The sequence below is a fragment of the Callorhinus ursinus genome, unplaced genomic scaffold (assembly GCF_003265705.2).
Source record: "Callorhinus ursinus isolate GAN/ISIS: 27379988/994484 unplaced genomic scaffold, GSC_fseal_2.0 scaffold18, whole genome shotgun sequence".
Classification (NCBI taxonomy): Eukaryota; Metazoa; Chordata; class Mammalia; order Carnivora; family Otariidae; genus Callorhinus; species Callorhinus ursinus.
The window spans coordinates 12739099-12758226 of record NW_027397080.1 but is presented as its reverse complement, the minus strand read 5'-3'; the positions used below and the strand labels follow the sequence as shown (position 1 = coordinate 12758226).

Sequence of the window (19128 nt, the reverse complement as noted above, 5' to 3'; positions counted from 1 at the left end):
GGTAGACAAGGCTTGTGGATCCCCCAGTGGTAGAGGTCACACAGGTCAGGCAGCGACAGGCAAACTTCCATCTTTCCCAATCCATCCATTAGGGACTCACACGAAAGTGAAAGTCTGCAATAGGGTACTCAAAAATGTGTGTAGTAATAATAATAACAATGGTCACCATCGCCTCTCAAGCACCTACTAATTGCCAGCCTGGTGCTGAGTGCTTTAATCCTCACAGCCTAGAGGTAGGTATTGTTTTGACTCCTGATTTTATCAAAGGGGAGGAAGGAGAGGCTGAGTAAGGGTAAGTAATGTGCTCAAGCAACCAGCAGGTAAGAAGAGCCCAACTCTATCTGAATCACTATGCTCCCAGTTGTTCCTACAACCTTCACCATAGTAACTGGATTATGGGAGGAAACAGGGTAAAAGTTACTTGTGTTTTGGAAACTCCCCCTTCAAAACAAAGTCTGTAGTCAGTGAAAATGAGACAGATTAGAGAGCAGGCCTTTCAGATCCACAAGCAACTCTTCACTGGGCACCAGATGGCATGATAGTAATTTTCCTTTTGCTTACAAGTTCTACTGTCAGGAGGTTTACACTGGTATTTGTTCACACCAGTTCTGCAACGTAGATGTCATTACCTCCACTTTATAGAGGAGGAAACTAAGGCTCAGACAGGTTGTGCTTTTGCTGATGACATACAGCAAGACAAGGCATTGCTGGGTTTGAATCTGTCTGCCTCACTCCAAAGTCAGTCCTTTCACAAGGCTATATACTGTTAATACCTTCAGGTGAACCTGGAGCACCATGTGATACCGTGGTCAACATAAAATGAGCTCCAGACCTCTGAGCTTTCAGGACAGGAATTACTTTTCTAACACCCAGGGAACTCCCAGGGCCAGGCCCACCTCCACCCCAATGGAAGGCTGCTGCATCACTTACTTGGTAAGTTCACCGCAGCGTCACAACCCGTTGCCTCAGTCAGAGATTACCTTTTGTGTGTCTCATCAGGAAGAAGAGCTCGAATCTCCCATCAACCCCACCCTTTTCAAGTAAGTAAAGGTTTGGCAGCCATCTGGAAGGACTGGTGATTCTAGTCTAGAAACCCACAGATACCACTACCCAGCTCCTTCTCAGACACTTCTTTATCAAAGTTTTATTAGCCTCAGCTCAAGGTACCTCCATCTGGGCATCTCATTACAGAGCAAGGACACTTCAGCCATTTGTAATACCACTCCTACCCAAACAGGATTTTCAAGGACAGCAGCTGAAATGAGTTGCAAGAGAGCTATAAATCCACCTTGCCCCCTCTTTCCCCTCCTCCATGCATTTGCTCTCTCAACCCACCTATTTCTTCACACTCTGCAACTGGATTACTCCCATTCCTTAAATGCATCTCTGACATTCTCATCTCAAATGCTCATTTATTCACACTTCCCTTTACCTGGAACTCATTCTCCCCTGGCCCAAATCTATCTCCTGCCTTGAATGCCAACTGCACTTAATAGTCACCTATCTTTTGGCACTGGTCACATTACATTCTTCATTATAATTACTCAAAAACATTTTTTTCTCCTACTTATAAACTACCTATGTGACTTCAAAGTCAAGTACTAACAGTGGAGATTTATATATATATATATATAATATGTGCTAGTTTATGGAGATATTTGTGTTTATTCTCATTTCTGTGGGTAGTTTCTTTCCCCCACCCCCAAGAAGATAGCCAGGCCTTAAATGTTCCCTAGTTTGAAGGCTTCTAAGTTTCAGATTCAAAAATCAACAGTTTCTAGCCACACAGGAGACAATGTCCAGAAATGGTTTTGAAAAGCGTGGGCTTAGTAGGGAAACTGATCCCAAAGGAAAAGGAATGGGAGTGCTTTGAATGGGGAAAGCACAAATCTGTGGAAGGAAAGGTTAGAGAAAGCACCAGGTTTCTGAGAGTTTATGGGAGTAGAGACCTAGGCTCATTTGCATATAGCACCCCGGGATGAGGAGACTGCTGTGGGAGACTGTCCACTATATACCTTGGCCTTGAAAGCAGTGTTAAGGCTCTGTCTCTTTGAGCAAGTCTGGAATGATCCATTGTGAAGGGTTGGACAGAGGCAGGGGGATTAGCACTCATATCAGTAGAAGGAGCCACCCTAGTGATACAACCATCACGGATTAAGGACCTGGCCTCTTCCTCACTTTTTTGCGCAATAAACAAACTTAAGTCAGCAGAAAGCAGCGCTATGTGTGAAGAGCTAAAAGGCTTCATCTTTTAAGACGACTTCTCAGACCAACAATGGCTAAATTTTTAGAACCTACTATATTGGAAACCATGGGATAGGACTTCTGGGGTTCCCTTCTTCGGTCGGGCGCCCTTTTCCTCGCTAGATTGCTGGTCTCCAATCTAAACCTTCCCTCTTAGTTCAAGTCCTCCAATAGCCTTCAGTCTTCCCACTGACCCGTCCTTCCTCAATTTCTCCCTCCAAGCTTCCCTTCCCCATCTCCACCCCTCATCCCTGAGTCAGATCTCCCTTAGTCGTCCCTCCTTCACCCCTAGTTTCCCCGGTGCTCTGTCTCTTCCCCTTCCCTGTTCAGGCAGTCTCTCTCCTCTCTTCCTGCCCAGACCGCCCTCCCGTGACCCCCACTCTGGTTTCCGTTCATTTCCACACTTCAGTGACGCCCCTCCACCCCACTTCACTCTCACCCCGAACCCCACAGAGCACAGCCCCCCTCCGCGTCTTAGCCGTTGGTGGGGGCGTGGCCCCGCGAGTAACAGGTCTCCCGCCCCACACTCCGCGGGCTCGCGCGCAGACAAAGACATTCCACAGCCCCCGCCCCTCCGCGCACTCGGCCAGAGGGGGAGGAGACACGTGTCCCGCTAGCGCCGAGTCACGTGGAAAAGAAAACGAACGAAGCCCGCGGCCACTCGCGCACGCGCACAAGACTCTGGCCTGGCGGGCTCGGAGGGAAAAGGGGAGCGGGGAGGCGACTTCTTCGGGCTCCGCGGCGGTGCGCAGGCGCCGTGGCCCGACTGGAGACTTTGTTCTCCGCGGAGAGACCCAAGGGCGGTGCCGGTGGCTGGTTGCGCACGCGCGCCGCCTCATTTCCGGTGCTCTCTTTCGCTGGGTCGCTCGGGTCGGCTTCGGTCGCTGTCGCTCCCGCTCTCCCACCCCCGCCAACCGCCGCTCGGGCCTCTGCCGCTGCCGCGTCGCTTCCTCGATCCCTCGATCGCACATCCGCCCCAATGCAGCGCCGGGACGACCCCGCCGCGCGCATGAGCCGGTCCTCGGGCCGCAGCGGCTCCATGGACCCCTCCGGTGCCCACCCCTCAGTGCGTCAGGCGCCGTCTCGGCAGCCACCGCTGCCTCACAGGTCCCGGGGAGGCGGAGGGGGATCCCGGGGGGGCGCTCGGGCCTCGCCCGCCACGCAGCCACCACCGCTGCTGCCGCCCTCGGCCACGGGTCCCGACGCGACAGTGGGCGGTCCAGCACCGACCCCGCTGCTGCCCCCCTCTGCCACTGCCTCCGTCAAGATGGAGCCGGAGAACAAGTACCTGCCCGAACTCATGGCCGAGAAGGACTCGCTCGACCCGTCCTTCACTCACGCCATGCAGCTACTGACGGCAGGTAAGCGGGCCTCCCGGATCCCTCTGGGTCGACTAGCCAGCAGTGGCTTTGTTCCGCCCGCTTCCCGCCCCCTCGGGGCCAAGCAGTCGTGAACTCCCCTTCTCTCGTTCTCATCCTGGGGAGCCTGGAGTCCACACTCCCATCCCGGCCCTCGGTGCGAGGGAGAATTTCTAAGCTGCAGTGAAGGCCCGAAGGGGACTTGGCGATCTCTTAGCGCAAAGATCTTGATGGATGCGCTGCGCTCCCCGCCCCTTTGCCGACCCTTCCCCCTCCCACTTCTTGCAGCTGCCCTGCGCTCCGAGTGTTCAGATTCTTCCAGAAATGAACCTTTATCTCCCCCTACCTCCCCCCGCAAAGGGAAAGCTTTCTTCATTGCGGATGGCGGTAGACGCCTCTACTGAGGGTGTAGGGGGTGAAGACAGCCCGAACCGGGGAGGGACCGTGGGAGGGAGGGCCGAGGTGAAATGGGGTGAGGCTGGAGTGCCCTGTCCAGCGCGCCGCGGTCGCTGGGGGCCGGGTCGGACTTAGCGGTAACAGGAGCTTAAGTTGCTCGGAGGCAGGAGCAACCTGTGGGAATCGGAGCTTGAGGTTTTCCGAATCAGATTTCCGATTTCGGCAGATAAAATGATAATTGCTATAGAGCCAGAAGGTTGGACCCCTTTATTTTATAAGGTGTTGTTCATCAGAAGGATAAAAATAACCCTAGAGACAGTGAAACGGGGGTAGGAGGAGGTGGAGGGTGGTTTGCAGGACATTCCCCAAGATGGACAAAAACTGAGAGAAGTTGCAAGATGCTTGTACCTGAAAGGCTTGGTCTTCTTTTATTTCTTTTTGCTTCAGTAGTGAAATAAATGAGGAAAAGTAGTCTTTGTTCTCTGTAGACTAACACTCTTTTCCTGCTCTGCACTGGCCATTCACCTAGTCGCTCTGATTTCTCCCTAAAGCCGTCTGTTTTGCCCTCTCTTCTAGTTAAAACGTTGTTTTAATAAGTATTTCTTATGAGACCTGAATTTTATAAGCAAGTAAAAAGTTGCAGCCTTCAACACTAAATGAGTAGTTGGGCTCATTGGCAAGGTTGATACAATGGACAGATCGTTACGAAAATACCATTGCCCTCCCCTTTGTTCTCTATCTCCCTACATTGGTAAGGGGTCTTCACTTTGTAACGCAATAAACAAAGCTCTCTGTGGTCAAGAATAAGAACATTTGGATAAACTGCTTACATTTTCAATTGGGTGCTTTGCTGTTCTGTAACACAGTCAGATTGTTTGAAACATTACTGTTCATTGTGTTCTTCTGGCAATCGTTTTGAAGACCAGGATGCCTTTTTTTATCTTTAGATTTTTCATATTGTCTTGCATATAGCAAACACCAGGTGTTTGAATCTGAAAGCAAGTACATGCAGACTTAGGAATGGCAGGCTAAATGCTAAAGGTTGACTGGTAGTCTAATTTTTATTTCCTCTAATCTTTAAGCAGTCCAGGTTAAGTGAGTAAGAATAACAAACTTTAGAACTTAAAGGTGTTGGCTTGGGTTTGAAATTCTGACCCTTAATTAGTTACCTACTCTTGGGAAGTTTTCTGAACCTCAGTAACCTTATCTGGAAAGTGGGATGGTGAATTGAGAGAATTAAATGTCATGTAAAAGTACTAGCAGCATTCCCTTTGGCCAAAATCAGATAATAACTTATCACCACAGTTTTCTTCTAATTGTAAATCCATGGTACTGAATAAGGTATGAAAACAAGGTATTTTTTGCCTTTCTGACCCCACCAAGTGCCTAGTACAGTGTTTGTCTTTCAGGTAAAAGGTGGTTTCTGAGAATAATCATCAAAAACTGTTGATCCTTAAAAGTTACTTACAGGGGCACCTGGCTGGCTCAGTCGGTAGAACATGTGACTCTTGATCTCGGGGTTTTAAGTTGGAGCCCATGTTGGGTATAGAGATTACTGAAAAATCTTTTTTTAAAAAGTTATTTAAAATTTTCACTCTTACGGCTTAAATTCTGTTACAAGAGAGTGCTCTTTAATACTTTTTAACTTGGGCTTTTTTGGTGTTTGTTTTTTAATAAACTGAAATTTTAATTGGAGAATTGGGGGTGAGGTAATGCTAGCTCATTGAGAAAACAGACTTGGGGAATATGGATGCTTCTTAGCGTGGTTAAGTTTTGATATATATTCGACCTGGCTCTTAATGTATTTTTTAATGATCTGGAAAAGGGATTGTAGTTAAGTCAACCCCCTGTGAGGAAGTGAGACTCTGAGAAGACAGAAGAGTAGTATTTAAACTCTGATAAAAGGGTGCCTGGGTGGCTTATTCGGTTAAGCGTCTGCCTTCAGCTCAGGTCATGATCCCAGTATTCTGGGGCTTGAGCCCAGAGTTGGGCTCCCTGCTCAGCAGGTAGTCGGCTTCTCCCTCTCCCTCTGCCCCTCCCCTCAGCTCGTGCTCTATCTCTAGCTCTGCTCTCTCTCTCAAATAAATAAAATCTAAAAAAACAAAACTCTGATAAGGATACATGTAAGAAAAATATAGTTAACACTTACTGTGCCAGGCACTGGTCTGAGCACTTTATGTCAAATATTTAGTCTTTGTGACAATATTATGAGGAAGTTACTTTTTTTTTTTAAGATTTTATTTGACAGAGAGAGAGAGCACGCGAGCGCACAAACGGGGAGCGGCAGGGAGAGGGAGAAGCAGGCTCCCCGCAGAGCAGGGAGCCTGACATGGGGCTCGATCCCAGGACTCTGGGATCATGACCTGAGCTGAAGGCAGGTGCTTAACCGACTGAGCCACCCAGGTGCCCCTATGAGAAGTTACTCTTATCCTCATTTTTACAAACAAGGAAATCAAGGCACCCAGAGATTAAATAATTTGCCTACAGTAACAAAATTAGTAAGCAGCATAACTAGGATTTGAAGTCCGTCTGAGTCTGGATCCATACACCTAACCTTCCTCACCCACCCCACCCCCTACTATATGTAATACCTGCAAAAAATTGTGAACAAATTGTACTTCAAAAATATTTTGTACTACTTGGACAAAATATTACAATTTATTTGAATGCATTGGAGTGCTAGCTAACAGGTCAGTAAAGATAAGGCCAGAAGAAGAAGAAGGAAACCCAAAGAGCAGAGCCTAGCTCTTGGAACTGACTCTCCTCAGGCACCTTTGCTCATTTCCAAAGAGAATCCTCAAGACCCAGAACACTCTTCCTTCAGCAGCCACATACCCCTTCCTGTCCCTTTCCCAGCTTTATTTTTTTTAGAGATTTTATTTTTGAGTAATCTCTCCACCCAGCGTGGGGCTCAAACTTAGAAACCTTGAGATCAGGAGTCGTATGCCCTACTGACTGAGCCCCCCCAGATGTCCCCCAGCTTTACTTTATTTTGCACCTAATCAGCATCTGATGTACTATATATTGTAGTTACGTGTGTATTTGTTAACCACTCCTCCTTCACAGCTAGAATGTCAGCTCTACCAGGGCAGGGATCTTTTGTCTGCTTTGTTCACTGCTGTATCTCCTGTTCCTTGAAGAGTGCCGCACAGAATGGACTCTTACTAAATATTTGATGAACAGATATTCATCTTCACTGCATGATGGAAAAACATCAACACAGTTCTGAGAGATTTACATTTTGAATATAGATTTCTGTGTTAGCCAAATTGATACTCAGCTATGATGACAATTAAATGCATTTGCAGACATGCAAGGACTCCGTGTACCCATGCTTGTTTTCTGAAACGAAAATAATTTATCTTGTGTTACATATTTATGTAATAAACATACAATGCCTGTACGCATATCAGTGTTCTTTTTCTACTTTGTACAATTAGGAAAATATGTTTGTGTAAATGACTCAGGAGTAAGGAAACATTTTGAATAGATTAATCCCCACAGGTTCTTGAAAATATACTTAGAAATCTATCTTTCAAGAGCACTCATTGGACATTTTAAAGATAGTCTAGTGAAACTTCAAAATACTTAATTTATTTTGTGCACAATATGTTAGAGAAATACCTATTTCATCTATAGGGCTAGCAAAACCTGTTAAAATCAGAAAGTGGAATTAGTTGCAAAGAATTCTAGACCAAATATAAGTGTAAATAGTAGAATAAACAGGCAGAGGTTCTCACTATTTGCAACAATATTGTTGTTTACATAGGAAAATGGTCAGTGATGCAGCTGATTACAAGATAGAGATGTACAAATCAGTAGGTTTCTGATACATGAGCGGTAGACAATTAGAAAAGAATTGACAAAATCTCATTTTTAGAATAGTATCCAAAAAATTAAAAATTAAAAAAAAAGAATAGTATCAATTGCCTTGGGATAAGGAATAAAAATCAGTTCAAAATGTCTGTGAATAATCATAAATAATAACATTAAATAATATTTAACCTTTGTGTAGAGCATGTAACATGTGCCATGAGGTATGCTACTTATTCAGTCTTCCTGGCCATTCTATGAGGAAGAATTTTTATCTCAGTATTACAGATGAGTAATATTGTGATCACATATTATCAACTTAAAATTTTTTTTTAGATTTTATTTATTTATTTGACAGAGACACAGGAGAGAGGGAACACAAGCAGGGGGAGTGGGAGAGGGAGAAGCAGGCTTCCCGCTGAGCAGGGAGCCCGATGCGGGGCTCGATCCCTGGACCCTGGGATCATGACCTGAGCCGAAGGCAGACGCTTAACGACTGAGCCACCCAGGCGCCCCTCAAAATTTTACTAAAGGTGATAAAGGGAGATCTGAATGAAAAGAGAAATATGCCATGTCCTGGGGAAGTTGTGGGGTGGGGGTGTGGAAGTGGGGGGACTAGCATTGTAAAGATGATAGGACTTTTAACGTGTTGATTTTTTGCATTTCCCAAACTAATTCCAACTGGATTTATTTTTATTTTATTTAAGAGATTTATTTATTTATGTTAGAGCACAAGTGGGGGGGCAGAAGGAGAGAGAGAGAGAATCTCAAGCAGACTCCATGCTGAGCTCGGAGCTGGTCTCGGGGATTGATCACATGACCCCGATGTGACCTGAGCCGAAACCAAGAGCCAAACATTTAACCTGCTGTGCCACCCAGGCACCCCAACTGGATTTATTTTTTCAACCTGACATGTTGAATATAAAGTAGCTGGAAGAAGAAATGACGATAAATGAGAACAAAAATTTGGAGACAGGAAAATAATGAAAATCTACAGTATTGACAGAAAATCAGTCAAACAAAACTTAGGGTTTGAGAGCCTGAGAATTAGAAGGAACTCTTAAACATTGCTGGTGGAAGTGTGTATTGATACAGCCACTCTGGATAACAGTTTAATATTTCATCTGAAAGTTAACTTTCAAATTCCTTAAAATTCAGCAACACCATTCCTAGGAATATGCCCAAAGAAACTTTTGTACGCGAATGTCTCATTCATAAAATGGTGCACGTTGTTCACAAAATGGTGCAACTTGTTTCACTATTGACTGGAGACTGTGAGCTTTTCAAAATGAAATATTTATATAGCTGTGAAAATGAAAACTTACAGCTACATGCAACAACATAGAGAAATCTTGGAAATCTAATGTTAGAAAAGCAAGTCCCATAAGGCTAGATACATACGGTACAATACTATTTTTATAGAACATAATACCAGTGAGATTAAGCAAAATATTGTTAACATACATTTTTTTCTGATAAAGCAGCTTTTTACAAAACTAAACATATGTTTACCATACGATTCAGCAATTGCACTCTTAGGCATTTATCCCAGAAAAATTAAAACTTAGTTTCACACAAACCTGTGCATGAATGTTCACAGCAGCTTTATTCATAATAGCCCAAAACTGAATACAAACCATATGCCTCCAATAGGTGAATAAACTGGTACATTCATACCATGGAATACTACTTAGCAATAAAAAGAAATGATAAATGCAACAACTTGGATGAATCTCAAGAGAATTATGCTGAGTAAAAAGAGCCAGTCTCTAAAGGAAACATATTGTATGATTCCATTAATTTAACATTCTTGAAAATACAAAATAATAGAGATGGAGAACAGATAAGTGGTTGCCAGTGTGAAGAACAGCTGGAGGGAGGGGCCTCTGGCCGCAAAAAGGTAGCATGAGGAATCCTGGTGATAGAATTGTTCTGCACCTTGCCTGTGGTCGTGCGCACATGACTGATTAAACTGCATAGAACTAAACACATATAAGTGGGTGTAAAACTGATAAAATCTAAATAAAGCCAGTAGATTGTATTAATGTTAATTTTCTGGTTATGATACTATAATATATATGTGCAAAGTATTATGGAGAAAACTGGGTGAAGGGTATATGAGATTTTTTATTTCTTACAACTGCATATAAATCTACAATTATCTCAGAAAAAGGGGGTGGGGGTGCCTGGGTGGCTTGGTTAAGCATCTGCCCTTGGATCAGGTCATGATCTCGGTCCTGGGATTGAGCCCCCACTGCAGATTCCCTGCTCAGTGGGGAGTCTGCTTGTTCCTCTCCCTCTGCCCCTCTGCCCCACTTGTATGTACTCTTTCTCTAAAATAAATAAGATCCTTAAAAAAGCAAAGAAAAGCTCTAAACTCTAAATTATATCGTAAGAAAGAGATTCAGGAGACCCTGGTCAATATGTCATAAGAGGGTTTGCCACTATCCTGGAATGTGAGAATTGAGCCCTTCAGAGGGCTCTTTACTCAGACTTTGGGGGATTTTTCTGAACCAATGCCTATCCTCTGTCAACATTGTCTTTGAAATACTGTGTTGGTATCTTTTCCTAGGGCGCTAATCTACGGCTTTCATCAGATTCTCAAAGGGGCCCATGACCCCAAAAAAGATTAAGGACCGATTGGTCTGTGCTCTTGCTTAAAACAGTTAAATAATTTGATAAAAAGAATGGAGTTTTTTTATACTCAGATAGTAAACTTACTGGACTTGTGATTCCACAAGGTGGGGACCAACAGAAAAGATACAGGGCAGAGAATTACAAATTTGGGGATGATAAAGTCATATGAAGGTATAGGGCAGAGAATTATAAACTTGGGAATGATAAAAGTAATGAATCATTGAGGGTGTTAATGGTATGTTTTTTTCATTCAGTAAACATTTATAGTTGCCTATTGTGTATGAGACATTATGCTAAAGATGGCAGGTACTCAGTTTAGTGATGGAAGGGGTCCAGAAATCATTAACAGGGGAAGGAGTAAGGTGGTTAAAAGTAGGAACCAAGTGCATTGAGAGTCAAGAGGAGGGCATGACCCTTGACCTTTTGGAGCAGAGATCCTTTGAATCTTGCCCTCCTAAAAACACTGTCTCCGGGTGTCTTAGAAAATCCTGACCATTGTCTTGCTGCTTATGCAGCCCTTATCAAATGTTCAGTTAATGAAATGTACATGGTAGCCTGTTTTTAGTTAAGCCAATCCAGTTGATAAAGTTTGTATATAATTTTCCCTAGTATTAACATTTTTGTGTTTATTAAATCTTTTTTTTTCTTTTTTTTTTTTTTAATTATCCTCCTTTTTAAAAGTAAGAAGGGAAGACTGAGAGGTTTAATGACTTGCTCAAGGTCACATACCAAACATGTAGCAGAACTGGGAATCAAACACAGTTCTGTCCAGCTTCAAAACTCATGCTCTTTCCTCTGAGATATGCATTTAAGAAACATTCCTTAGCAGCTCTTTCTGCCCACGGGTCCTGTCCCCATGCTTTAACAAAACCACCTTTTGCACCAAAAAAAGAAAAAAAGAAACCTCATCCTTTAGAGCTTACAATCTGATTGTGGTAAGACCTACCAAAAAGGAACGGTCAAATCATAGTAAAAGATAGAGTAAAAGAAATGCCACAATATCACATGAATTTGCTCTGACTGATGGAAAGAGTAACCTGGGTTTAAGTACCTGCTGTGTCACTAACAAGTTTTGTGATAAGTTATATACTTTTCTGAGCCCAGGTTTTTGCACTTGTTAAATAAGGATAGTCCTGGTAATAAAGACAAAATGAAACAAATACAAAATTCCTGACACACAGAGACACGGGATGAAATACAATTTTTGTAAGCGCCTTGCTAGAAAACAAATGGGTCACCTCTCTGTGTTGTTTACACTTTAGCTTTCCTTTCTTTGGCTCTTGGGACATCTAAGGTCTCTAGAGGCCCAAGCAAAGATCTATTAAAGGAATTAGTCTCAAAAAAGTTGTCTAGAAAGTACTGTTGCCTGAGGGTTAAACCATTTTTAGGAAGCTTCTCCTTGATTTTTTTTTTCTTCCCAATACAACCTACTCCAGGCTCTCCAAGAAAAGTAAGGCCAAGGAGAGAAATAGAGAATTGGAAAAGAAAAGAAAAACAAGATCAGGCTACTGAACATCTGAAGCACCCGCAGAGTCCTTCCATGGACTTTAACCACATGACAGTGTCGGAGGGTATAAACTGTACCCCAAATTTTACAAAATCAATTCTTCCTTGCTTAAGTAAAGTCCCCCCTCCCCCACTTTAGAAACTCTTCATCGAGAGGCAGTAATAAAAGCATGAGGTTTGATCCTTATTCTGGTACTTCATAACAGCTTTGTGATATAGAAACTTTTTTCTGAGTTTGTTTCCTCATTTGTAAAATGGGGATGGTCCAGCTACTTCGCTGAGTTATTTTGTAGGATAAATGAGGTAATATTTGTACGGTGTTTGATACATAGTAGACACTGAGTGAATATTCAGTCCTTTCCCTTTCAAACACAGAAGATGAGCCCTCTTGAAGACTTCGAGTTGCCTCTTTGTGTTTTGCTTTCTAGGTTAAACTCCCCTGATTCTTTTATCTTTTTAAAGCTCAGTTTTATTTAAATCATCCTTCTGGAACTTCTCTAAAAATGCTTTAATATTCTTTTAAAAATTGTGAGATAAACTGGACAAAGGGATTCTCATTAAGATATGATTAGTGCAAAATATAACAGAAAGATCCATGTTATAGAAAGGCCTTAAATGTACAGGGTGCATTACACTGCATAAAACACCTTTCTCCTGGCTTCGGTTTTTGCAGCTCTCCTTCTGTAGGAGGACAACAGATTAACAGGCTTTGAGTCTTACCTTCTTGCGCTGGCCAAGTAAAGTTTCTGGAAAGTGCTATAAAATATAGCTGAAGGGCCTAACTAGATGGTAGCAATTAGGACACACAGAGAGACATTTAAAATGAAGCATGTAATTTGTTCCACATTTTTAGAAGCTGTTTGGTGATGTTTTCAGATCACAAATGTGGCATCTTTGTTCCTAGGATTTTTGAGGATTGAGTACCCATTTTTTCAGCCTGGAAACTCAAGAGATGTTTTCATGGGCGCCTGGGTGGCTCAGTAGTTAAGTGTCTGCCTTCAGCTCAGGTCATGATCCCAGGGTCCTGGGATTGAGCCCCACATCGGGCTCCCTGCTCGGCGGGAGGCCTGCTTCTCCCTCTCCCACTCCCCCTGCTTGTGTTCCCTCTCTTGCTGTTTCTCTCTCTCTCTCTGTCAAATAAATAAATAAAATCTTTAAAAAAAGAAGAAGAGATGTATTCAGAGATGGTAGGCTCAAAACTAGTGACTAGAAAAAGCTAATATTAGCAGTTAAGTGGGAGGGCAGAATAGAGGTCAGGATATACCACCAGTAAAACAAGCAAACAAATAGGGTGTTGAATGAAGCATTTAGTCTGTTAATTTTAAGGTCAAATTTGTTCTCTCTTTCAAGCAATGAAACATAGGAGTGTAAGAGCACTGTCATCTACAGTTCTTCTCATAGGAGTAAAGGTTTAGTTAATATTTACAATATGAGGGGGTGCCTGGGTGACTTGGTCAGTTGGAAGTCTGCCTTCGGCTTGGGTCATGGTCTTGGGGTCCTGGGATCGGGCCCCACGGCAGGCTCCCCCAGAGGGGTCTGCTTGTCCTTCTCTCCCTGCCCCCACTCCTGTTCTCTCTCTGCCTCTCTCTCTCTCTCAAATAAATAAAAAATATTTAAAAAAAAAAGAATATTTACAATATGGGGTGGGATACTGGGTGGCTCAGTCGTTAGCTGTCTGCCTTTGGCTCAGGTCATGATCCTGGGGTCCTGGGATCGAGCCCCGCTCCCTACTCAGCAGGGAGTCTGCTTCTCCCTCCCTCTGCTGCTCTCTGTCTCTCTCTGTCAACAGTTATAATTGTCAGAAAGCAAGGGAGTATATGCTTTTGGGCATAAACAGGTCAGTTAGCTCACCATATTCTATAACATCTGAAATTAGGCTTTTTAATAAGCAGAAGCCTTCAGTTTGAAATTCTGAACTCTTATGAAGTCTGTCAGAATCAGAGTGACCTTCCTTCATCTGTATACTTCACAGCTGGGCTTAATCTAAGCAGTTATTTTTAAAAACTGTTAAAGGCATGGGTTTGCACAATGTGTTTGAAGTAGTATATCTTTTTTTTTTAATATTTTATTTTTAAGTAATCTCCACACCGAACGTGGGGCTCGACCTCACATCCCCGAAATCAAGAGTCTCATGCTCCACTGAGCCAGCCAGGTGCCCCTGGAGTAATACATCTTTATACCTTAAACCAGTGGCTTTCAAAGTGTGGTTCCTAGATCAGCAATATCAGCATCGCCTGGTAACTTGCTAGAAATGCAGATTCCTAACACAAATCCCAGACTGGGGTTGGGGCCCAGCAATCTAGTTGAACAAGCCCTTCAGGTGATTCTGATGCATACTGAAGTTTGAGAACCCTTACCTTAAAATTATAGAAGATAGAGGGGTGCCTGGTTGGCTCAGTCGGTTGGGCGTCCAACTCTTGCTTACAGTTCAGGTCATGATCTCGTGGTTGTGAGATCGAGCCCTGCCTTGTGTTCCCTTATTAGCCGGGAGTCTGCTTGAGATTCTTTCCTTTTCCCTCTGCACCCTTCCTTCCCATGCTAGGGCACACACTCTCTCTCTCTCTCTCAAATAAAATCTATTAAAAAATTATAGAAGAAAAAATTGTAGAAGATAGAAACATAGTATGGGGATAATATATAAGAACATTCTGCATTCATTAGAATGTTCCACTGACTTAAGGGAGTATACATTTCTTTTTTTGACTGTTTTCAGTGGACCATGTAACATTTTAGTTGCTGTTCATTGCCTGCACACACTCTGCCCCATCTCTGTTAGTACTCCTGTCGTAGCACTTGGAAGTGTACTTCATTGCCATCTTCGTAGACTGGGAGTGTCAGTGTATAAACATAGTGAAGATGGGGATTATATCGGACTTGTTCTGCCATATCTCCTATACTTTATAGGATGGATGCCTGGCCTTAGTTAGTCTCGCCTAGTGGTTAATGATCATACCTGTATCTCTCCCTTCATCTGCCTCTCCATAGAAAGCACTCAAATGCTTCCAGTGAAGGAAATCTTTTTGGATACTAAGGTTATATCTGATGAAACTATCTTAACCTGTGAATTGAAAGTACCTCAGTGCATGTTTTCCTTTAGGACATTGACTGAATTTGGGCTAGATAATGTTGACGCTTAAGCACTTCCTAGGAAATGGGCTGCAATTAGTATGTGTACATGTTATTTTATTCAGTCTTTATAGCAACCTCATGAGGTAGATATTGCTTCCATTTTACAGATGAGGAAACCAAAAATTAGAGCAATTAAATAACTTTTCAAAACTCTTAAGGACTGTCATCCAAAGCACTACGTCACAATGGAATTTTAGTAGGACTGTTCATTGTATATTTATTTATTTATTTAGGATTTTATTTATTTATTTGACAGAGAGAGACACAGCGAAAGAGAGAACACAAGCGGGGGGAGTGAGAGGGAGTAGCAGGCCTCCTGCCGAGCAGGGAGCCCGATGTGGGGCTCAATCCCAGGACCCTGGGATCATGACCTGAGCCGAAGGCAGATGCTTAACAACTGAGCCACCCAGGTGCCCCTGTTCATTGTATATTTAAATTACTGACCTTTGTTTCTTCATAAAGATACGACTTTGTGCTTTTTTTTTTGTTTGATGTAGACTTTATTTTTAGTTCATTTATCCCCTTTTCCCCATCTCTCTGCATTGGTTTTGTTAAATTCACTTATTCTTGAGAAACATTTGAATGGCTCTGGTGTAGAGGCTTCAGGTGGGGATGGAAGAGCAAACTGCTTTCATGAGAAGCAGCCTTTGGGTTTCCTAGTCAACTCCGTACGTCTGAACTCTTTGGTCTTCTACTATGTTATTGCTTTATGCAGACTTGGAACTTTGCGTCTAGATACCAGAACAAACTAAACTGTGTTTGTCTTATCCAGAAATTGAGAAGATTCAGAAAGGAGATTCAAAAAAAGACGATGAGGAGAATTACTTGGATTTATTTTCTCATAAGAACATGAAGCTGAAGGAGCGGGTACTGATACCTGTCAAGCAGTATCCCAAGGTAAGGCATAAAGTGCCTCACTCACTTCGTTGTTTTTGTAGGTGTGAGAGCCATGGGCTGAAATAAAGACTTCTGGAAGTTGTGATGCATCAGGACCTTGAGCCTGTGAAGCTTCTCTACCGTACTTGCAGTACTTGTTTCTGGCAGTTGAAACATCTAAGTCTGTAACAGCATACCTATAGCTAGGAAGGAAATATAACCAACTTTTTATTACCAAAAAGAGTTTCTTTCTCAAGTGTTTGTTCAGGCTCCAAGTTCAAAGAAAAAAGTTGAAGAGTTGCCCTCTGTTGAAAGATTGACGTGGGGGGAGAAAGATTGACGCACAATCTAAATACAGGAAATGTAACACGAATCCTTGACTAGATGAAGTTAATTTTATTTCTTACTCAGTGTTTTACTTTTAAATAAATGCTTTCTTGTTTTTCTCCTCCTCCTCCTCTTTTCCATTTTTTAAAGCAAAGAAATTAGTTCTGTTTAGTTGACGAAACAAGTACTACAAAAGAATGCCATATGTCTATTCTGTTCTGAGGTCACTGCCTTAAAAATACTTACATGTGTTGAAGTACTAAGGGTTGCAGTGTGATAGTCTGGAAAGAGCACCTGACTACATCAGGAAACCCAAGTTCAAGTCTAGGAGCTGCTGCTTTCTAGTGTAATGTTAGACTATTCACTTTTTTCAGTCTATCCTCAGCATATCCTACAGTAAAATGGGAATGGTAATACGTCCCCTATTTTACAGGGTTGTTGAAGATCAAATGAGATAATACATATGGAAATGTTTTATAGGAACACGTGTATTGAGAAATCTATTTTTATTTTCTGTCAGTTCAATTTTGTGGGGAAGATCCTCGGGCCACAAGGGAATACAATCAAAAGACTGCAAGAAGAGACAGGTGCAAAGATCTCTGTGCTGGGCAAGGGCTCAATGAGAGACAAAGCCAAGGTAAGCTCCTGTCAGTGAGGCAAGAAGACAATGCCTTCAAGAAGCCAGCACTTGTACAGAATGTGAATCCCTTAAATTTGTGTTGGCTGTAAGAGATTATAGACCAGGTTAACTTACTTGTTCGGCAACCCTGGAAGAGCCTAGGTGTGCCCTGGTGATTGTTTCTTTTGTGACTTTTGACCGCATAGTAATGGAAGCAGCAGTAGCAAACTTTTGCATTTGTAAACTCATCTGTGAAAACTTGGAAGGGGAGCTGGATATACTAAAACTGGTCCAGACGAAAGACACTAAAATGTGAACAGCATATTCCCTTTCCAGTAACACATAAAAGTGAGAGCAATAATGTTTTGAGTGCAGGTGAGTCTGAGAATTAGTTGTCTGGGTTTTTTAATAGCCTGCTGGAATGTAAAGAACACTAAAAGAAAGTATTTTTTTTTTTAAGATTTTATTTATTTATTTGACAGAGACACAGCCAGAGAGAGAGAACACAAGCAGGGGGAGTGGGAGAAGGGAGAAGCAGGCTTCCCGCGGAGCAGGGAGCCCGATGCGGGGCTCGATCCCAGGACCCCGGGATCATGACCTGAGCCGAAGGCAGATGCTTAATGACTGAGTCACCCAGGCACCCCTAAAAGAAAGTATTTCAAAAGGAACCATGAGTAATCCTGACAACAGAACCTAATGCTGATTTTTTTTTCATGTCATAGCCACATGGGCTTTGTATTCTTTATAAGTTTCAAAAAAATTCCTATCAAAACAGAATAGTCTTAGCCTTCTAGAGTCAGCTTTTTAGATGAGACATACCAGGTACAGCCTAAAAATTTGTCATTCAGGGCTCTTTTTTGCAACCTAAGTTGACAAACATTGTTTTCTCAGAGCCTCTTCTTTTGTCCACTCACATTTCTCATTAGATGAATACACTTAGGGCTGAAGTATGTTATTCTACCTAATGAGATTTACTTGAGATTTTCTTCACTCTATCCTGACTTTTTTCCTCCCCTAGAACTCCCCAGACCATATAAGCAAATAGGAAGAGCTGGTGCTGGGACACCTGGCTGGCTTAGTAGAGCATGCGACTCTTGATCTCGGGGTCATGAGTTTGAGCCCCACAGTGGGGGTAGAGATTACTTAATAAATTTAAAAAGTTTAGGGGCACCTGGGTGGCTCAGTCAGTTAAGCATCAGACTCTTGGTTTAGGCTCAGGTCATGATCTCAGGGTTTGTGAGGTCAAGCCCTGCTTTGGGCTCCGCGCTAGGCATGGAGCTTGTTTAAGATTCTCTCTTCCCCTCCCTTGGCTCCCCCCATAAGTAAATAAACTTACTTATTTATTTATTTAAAATAAATAAAAAAAAAAAAAGCTGGTACTTAACAGCACTACCTGGGACTTAAAAGCAAATGCTTTGCAGTGAATGAGTGCATGCATGCTTGGCAAACAGCTGATATCTGAATGAAGACTGGAATTAAGTTTCTCTCTTCGGGGTGCCTGGGTGGCTCAGATGTTAAGCGTCTGCCTTCGGCTCTGGTCATGATCCCAGAGTCCTGGGATCGAGCCCCGTGTCGGGCTCCCTGCTCAGCGGGAAGCCTGCTTTCTCCCTCTCCCTCTGCCCCTGCTTGTGTTCCTTCTGTCACTGTGTCTTTCTTTGTCAAATAAATAAAATCTTAAAAAAAAAAAAAGTTTCTTCTACACCTTCTAATAAGAGCTGCAGTGAATACACCAGGAATTCAAGACAGTGGTTAACTTTTAGTAGCGGACTGATTACAGGTTTAGCAAGTTGTGTGAATTACTATTCTCCGGACCTTGTTTTGCTTTCTTCTTACACTTTGCTGTTTTTCTTAGATTTTTAGGTTATTTCTTGCTATCTCTTTGGGCTGGAAGTAACAGTGTCATTTTCTCCCATTCCATGTGATGTGATGTTTTTTTGCATTTTTCCATAGGAGGAAGAACTGCGCAAAGGTGGAGACCCGAAATATGCCCACTTGAATATGGATCTGCATGTCTTCATTGAAGTCTTTGGACCCCCATGTGAGGCTTATGCTCTTATGGCCCATGCTATGGAGGAAGTCAAGAAGTTCCTAGTACCAGTAAGGAAATCCACATTCTATATCTTTGAGCAAGAGAGAACTGGGATCTTGTGCTGTTGCTAATAAGGCAGGGGTTCTTAATCACGACCTCTGCATAACCTGAAATTGCAGACCAAATTCTGTATT

At 42.8% G+C, this 19128-nt stretch overlaps 1 protein-coding gene across 4 annotated transcripts in view; it reads left to right on the top strand.

Annotated features, from left to right (window-relative positions):
• Window positions 1-2965: 2965 nt before the first annotated feature.
• The window catches only part of KHDRBS1 (KH RNA binding domain containing, signal transduction associated 1), a 38675-nt gene continuing 22512 nt past the window's right edge, over window positions 2966-19128 (top strand). For all 4 annotated transcript variants that reach the window (XR_003205118.2, XR_003205119.2, XR_012381315.1 and 1 more), the window contains exons 1-4: window positions 2966-3605; window positions 15856-15980; window positions 16807-16923; window positions 18856-19002. Coding sequence is in view for 1 of the 4 variants with exons in the window: in XM_025855899.2 (XP_025711684.1) it covers window positions 3224-3605; window positions 15856-15980; window positions 16807-16923; window positions 18856-19002 (771 nt within the window). In the remaining 3 variants the exon portion in view is untranslated. The remainder of the gene's footprint in view (window positions 3606-15855; window positions 15981-16806; window positions 16924-18855; window positions 19003-19128) is intronic.